The sequence below is a fragment of the Dysidea avara genome, chromosome 10 (genome assembly GCF_963678975.1).
Source record: "Dysidea avara chromosome 10, odDysAvar1.4, whole genome shotgun sequence".
Taxonomy (NCBI): domain Eukaryota; kingdom Metazoa; phylum Porifera; class Demospongiae; order Dictyoceratida; family Dysideidae; genus Dysidea; species Dysidea avara.
The window spans coordinates 7678782-7685343 of NC_089281.1; the positions used below are offsets into that span (position 1 = coordinate 7678782).

Sequence of the window (6562 nt, forward strand, 5' to 3'; positions counted from 1 at the left end):
AGCATCTAACCTACATGACGACTATGAAACTCCACCTAATGTACCAGCTTTCCAGGGAAATGTATCAAAAAAGTGTCGTCAGCAAAGCAGCCTTTCAGATGCTGTTAGTGGAGCTGCAGTAGCATTTGCTAATGCTTTAAAAGGTGGTAATTCTGTAACTACTACTGAGAAAGCGTCGGGTACAGGTACACATTCAATTTCACCATCAAAAGCTATAGACTTAAGAATGAAAAATTTTGAGCAGCTGAGATATCTTCAGCAGCTTTTTGATGATAACATACTCAGCGAAAATGAATACTCTGAACAAAAACAAAACATTCTTTCTACTTTAAAAAATCTTCGTTGATTACCTACGTAGCTAGTTATTCACAGGTCTTGTATTTTCAAGTGTAAATGCTGGGTATATTGATTTTGTTGTTTATTACTGAGTGCAAACCTATGTGTGTTACAGTGGTTATGTATAAATGTTACAATGAGAAATATAACCCTGACAATCTTGTTTTGAAATCATTGCAAATGTGCAAAGCATGATAGTTTCTAAATCACTTGTATCCATAATTCTCTCTAAGTATTTGATGTTGTATTTAGCTTTAGAGAATGCTTCCTCAATTGGATTTAGATCTGGTGAATAAGGTGGCAGAAAATGAACAATTACACCTACTTCTTCAATCAACGAAACTACATTTTGCGTGTGATGAATAGAGCAGTTATCCATGACCACTATGCTATGGCTACTGATGCCATCAAATGGTTGTAAGTGTGGCAGCAAGATTGTTTCAACAAAATTGTAAAAGGTATCACCATTGTTAGTCCCTTGGCTAATCTTGACATCACGAATACCTTCTGTTGACATTGCAGCTATTGCAGACACACGTGACCCCCTTACTAATGGTTTGTGGTAATTTGCTGGAACTCCACGCAGGCTGTAACCATGGGTTCTCAATGCTTTTTGGCTGTCAGTTCCGGTCTCATCAATAAACACAAGCATTTCTTGTTTGTACTCAGACACATCTAACATGAACTTTTGTCGGAGAAATGTGGACCTTTGTGTTGCTACTAAACTCAGCTTTTGGTAAGTGAAATTGCTTTTGAGTAAAAACCTGCAGATTGTAGAGACATCAATACTCAACAGCAGCTGTTGTGAAAGCATCTTCTGTACTTCTTTAAGTTGAGTCCCAGGATTCTCCACAACAAAGTTTAACACTGCCAACTGAGCTGGAGCAGTTAGCTTTCTAAATGCCTTCTCCTTTGGGTATTGCTTACTAGACACAGAACCGGTGGTTCGAAATAAACCTGCTATTCTGCTAACTGTTGACTTGTCAATTCCCAAATTTTTTGCCACTCTATTATGCGTATATTGTAAACCTTCAACTTGCCACACTACCCTCCACCGTAAATCGTGACTGTAAGCTTTTGTTCGGTGTCGTTCGTAAGTCGTCACCGAGGTCATCGCTAGCTAACTAGTTAAGATCGTTACTGAGTAAATTACCCGGTTAGCTACGGTATTGCGCGCGTTTTATTATTCAAAACACGCGCATGCTCAAATCGCGCATGGCCGGTAGTTGCAAAGACAATGCAATTTCCTGTACTGCTGATTGCACGAAACTTTAAAAATTGCGTGACGCATGCGTGTGTGCGCACACAAGATTTAAAAGCATTTTGTTTCACGGAATAGGTTGCTGATGTCAGGGACTAAGATTCCCAATGTAAGCAACTTGTTCCGTGAAACAAAATATTTCAATTCTTGTGTGCGCATAAACGCATGCGTCACGCAATTTTTAAAGATTCGTGCAATCAGCAGTACCGGGGTTTTCAAGTCCGTTGTCCTATGTATTTTGGCGCATGCGCTTAGCGGTGCGAAAGAAATGGCAGATTCAAGTGAGATCAGGTAACTGTGTGTGCCCTATTATGATGGATGATTGTAAATGTGGTAAAACTATTACTCACTGTGTTGTTGTGACTCCTTTATCACCAGTGGATGGCCCTTCGGTTAGTAGGTTTTTAGCGCATGCGCAAATATAATAGGACAACGGACTTGAAAACCCCGGTACTCAGGGGGTTGGTGAATCTCGGGGACAAAACCCTCGAATCAACCCAGCTGGGTTCCTCGGGGTTCTTCTTCTCAAGTGATGTAGCGAAGTCAAGGAGCGAATTATACAGGCAGCTAGTCTTACTACAGTAGATGAAGATTTCCTTTGCCATCTCACAATACACGAGATGACTGAAACAGATTCGCCATGGGCTGAACTTGCTGGGAGCTGGAGGAAATGAAGGCTATAAGAACATGAAATAGTGAACACTGAATATATCTATATGGTATGATAGTGTAAACTGCAATTGTTGGTTAGTTGGATTTCCTGATACTATACATGAGTAGCTATCTTCATTTGATATGCCAGTTTGTCAGTCATTCTTTGTCCAGTTCAGCTCAGCTTGGTGACCCCATAGAAAACACAGCTAAGTTTGCATCATTTACTCAGGTGAATTGGCAGGGAAGCACTCATTTTTGTGGGCCCACTTCTGAGTTAGAAAATTTTTACATTTTGTGAATTTACCGTTTTTGTTTGTTTTACGGAAGTCACATTGTTCAGGCATAGATTATTATATTCCCCACCTAGGGAATATATAATCTATGGCTTGCCATTTTCTAATCCTTTAGTGTGCACATGCAGTACTAGTTTCAGTAGTAGGTGTTCTAGAAGCAGTTCCGTTGGGAGCTATAACATATACCGGCTGAAAGTGAAATTGAGAGATTTTATGAATTGCGGTTCAACATACCAACGCCCAGTAAAAAAGATGCTCTTACATTTTGGTTAGAGTTGGAAACTACATTACCAAATCTTTTTCACTTAGCAGTAGACTTAATGGTAGTACCTGCATCTAGTGCTCCAATAGAACGCACCTTTTCTATAGCAGGGTACTGCTGTATTGGTAGACGCAATCATTTAACCAACACTAATTTAGAGAGAGAAGTCCTGATTAAGGCTAATGATCAGTACATTTAATACATGTATACGTATAGAATATGTAATTTACCTTTGAATGTAACAATAACAATAACAAATATTAACAATAACTAAATTGTACCCGCTGGCTTCACTGTTAACAAATAATAACTAAAACTAAAAGTATTTTGTGAAGCTCTACAATAACAACAATAACAAAATTTAGAACACATTACTATTACACCACTATGTGCCTTACCATACTGTATCCCTTTCTGTATATGCAGGGTGGATACTGATGTTGTGACTGTTGGCGGGTGAGTTTATGGTCAATGGACAAATCATGCAAATGGTGAAGAAAAATTAATATGTGGTACCAAGACCCCACTACTATATTATGAACTCTTGGTGGTACTTCATAGCCAAACGCTAGTGTATCTGGCTTCTTGTGCTATTGTAGTCATTTTTTAAATTTTATGGGATCATCATAATTGTTTACTATTTCATGCTATCATTAAAGAGTTTCGATCTATAATTGTGGGTTACTGAAAGGTGATGCGCTGATGCTGGCTTTTTAAGTGAACACTGAAGTTTCACAGGCACTGAAGGGCTGGGGCGGGATTAAAGACGTGCACGGGTAATGTAGCAGTAAGTTACTTCCAACTATATCACTACAGTGGTATGAAACAGCTGGCTATAGCTATACGGCCAGAGTCACGCTATAACGAGTCATGCAGTAGAGGCATACTGTGGCGAATTTAAAACAAATCAGTGACTGGACTCACAATTAAACCAAGAGTTGACAGCACAATGAAATCAGCCAGCTCGCTATGGCTAACCACTTCCACACTGTTTGGGTTTGGGAATTGAGGCGGGCGCCTCACGTCATGGCGGCAAGTTTAATCTTCAAAGAGCACAAAGGCGATCTCATAAACCAACGAACAACTCTTAGCGAAATTAAATGTACAGGTACATTGTGTAAAAAGCCCCTGATAGCCGTAGCCTTTTTACAATACGACTTCATGGTTGAAAGAAAATCGCACCAATGGGAAGCGATGACGAAGAAAATGAAAAAAAGAACGATGCACATTTGAATAAATAATTTAATTAATGCATTGTAAATGGGTGGGCGATGGAACAAACTACTCCAACAATTCGCCTGACTTTTCATGTAGTAGTTACTCATTTACATGCCCTTGGTTTCAAGGCGGAATCTTTTAGTAAGGCTGAGATTTCGCCATGCGGATTTTAAAAAGTTGCCGGCGTAATCAATCCCTCATGTAAATGACTCACAATAGTAGTCGCATGTTTATTGTTTTGTGGGCGCGCGCTTTGTGCTTCTTGGCCTCGCGACTCACTACCGTGAGTCTTGATTTGTTAGATGAAAGCTTCTTATTTTGTAATTCAGGTGCAGAGGAAGTTAATAATTACAAGCAGGGTAGCAAATCTTTAGGAACAGGAGGTCTGGGATGCTGCACCTCTCCCACCCAACTTGTTAGTGCTGAGAGGAAGATATACAAGCTGAGAGGAAAGGGGTTATATCTTGTCTGATAGAAGCAACTGGCACACTTTTATGAAAATTAATGAGCATGCATCAACTGCTCTAATAGAGTGCTTGGTCAGAATGTGTGTATATTAATCATTTCAGTTCTAATTTTGGTTAGGTCTCATTCTGAGAAGACCAAGCAGGGGATTCTTATACAAGTGCACGAAAAAATTTGGAATTTTCAACTAGAGTAGGGACCAGAGCACATTGATAAAAAGTACTGAAACAAGTTGGAGTAGTCCATGATATTAAATCACAGTAAAACAATTAGAAGTGTTATATCCCTACTGTGCTCAAGATACCATAGCAGAAATGCACAGTAGGGACATAACACTTCTAATTGTTTTACTGTGATTTAATATCATGGACTACTCCAACTTGTTTCAGTACTTTTTATCGATGTGCTCTGGTCCCTACTCTAGTTGAAAATTCCAAATTTTTTAGTGCACTTGTTTGTTAGCTTTTTTTGTAAATAATTTTATTATGACTGGTGAACCCATGCATACCGCATCTGAAATTCCCAGCCCCTTATCGTCTGAAAAGTGAACTATCCATTATACTTCATTGTTAGCTATGTTCAACCCATTGCAGGGCCGGAGCCCAGTGGTCCAGCCATCCATGGACTGCAATGAAGGTCATAGTCATGCACACTACTCAGTTTTCATTGATCTAATATGATCTGTAAATCAGAGATTATCTGCTTTGGTGTGTTACTTATCCACATGTGCTATAAGTACACACAGCATGCTAAACTAGAGGGGTCAGGGGGCATGCTCCTCCAGGGAAACTTTTGAAAATAGGTACTCTGAAATGGTATGGCTATTTTTACATGCAAAGTTTCTTTTTTTTGTTAACATCAATGGTAATTTTGTGCTACATTACTAATTAATTGAGTTTCATATCTGATTATTATAGCTAGTAGCTAATTTTATTTTCATGATGTAGCTATGCAAAAATTTCTCAATGTGAAAGATTAGTTTTAGATTGTAACTGCATGCTAAAGCTCAATGCAGTGTGCCATACAGATGACTCACTGGGTAATTTTCAAGACAGTTAACACAGATGTCGACTCGTGGCTTAGACTATAAGTACTGAACGCTTTATTAGAGTATCACGATGACTGTTCTATTAGAGTATATTTTGATGACTGCTCTATTAGAGTATCTTAATCTTTTCACTAAAATCAAGTAGCTGAAAAGTGATTGGCCGGACCGTGGGCTCCGGTCCTGACCCATTGCACAGCATTTCGAATCAAGAACTGTTCATAAAGCACCTCTGCATTTCACGCATATACCAAAAGAAAGAAATCGTGCCGCGCCCCCCAAAAAGTGGAGTATCTATTACGCTTCGCTGTTGGCTATGTTCAACCCGATACACAGCAGTACAAATCAAGAACTGTTTGAAAAGCACCTATGCTTTCAAAATAGCCACTATGAAAAATACGGACGATTTCTGTTACGAAGGGAAGCTGTCACGTGCTATCGTCAAATCGACACCTTTCGCTGTCAGCAAAGATGCATGAATGAGACAAAAGAGGACACTGGTAAGTCCGTGAAGAATGCATTGTATGTATTGCGGTATGCCGAAAGGCACCTGTTGGGCCGAAGTGACGTCGAACAGTGAAAAAATCAAGCCCGTAGCCTTAGTCGTTATTGAGTTATGCTTGTCTGAAGGCATCAGTCAGTCAGTTACTCAGCTATATATAGTCACTAGAAAATTCCGTTAAATAAATTATTTTTAAAATTCCGTAGCAACTTGTTGAAAGCGTTTTGGGTTGATCTGAAAGCTTGTTTGGGCTTAGTTTTACCTAACCAATATGATCATCATTATGGAAAAATTGAGGCTGTTTTTGCATGGGTGATATTATTTCGTGGGCTCCTTTGTGGTCCCTACTATATACAGTTACTATCGTACTGCTTGTAATTTGTGGAGAATTTGTACCCATCATTGTTATATATTAGACCATTGTATGAAGTTTTTATTTGATGGATTTGATTAGGCTACTCCAATTGGTAATTATGTTTCTGGTCCTTTGAAAATCAGTTTTAGGTGCGGGCGGGCGAAATTCAGC

At 39.2% G+C, this 6562-nt stretch overlaps 1 protein-coding gene across 1 annotated transcript; it reads right to left on the minus strand.

The window, feature by feature from the left end:
• Positions 1–454: 454 nt before the first annotated feature.
• LOC136268873 (uncharacterized) lies at positions 455–1450 on the minus strand. The gene has a single exon (XM_066064338.1). The coding sequence runs from the start codon at positions 1448–1450 to the stop codon at positions 455–457; it is 996 nt and encodes a 331-aa protein (XP_065920410.1).
• Between the last annotated feature and the right edge of the window lie 5112 nt (positions 1451–6562).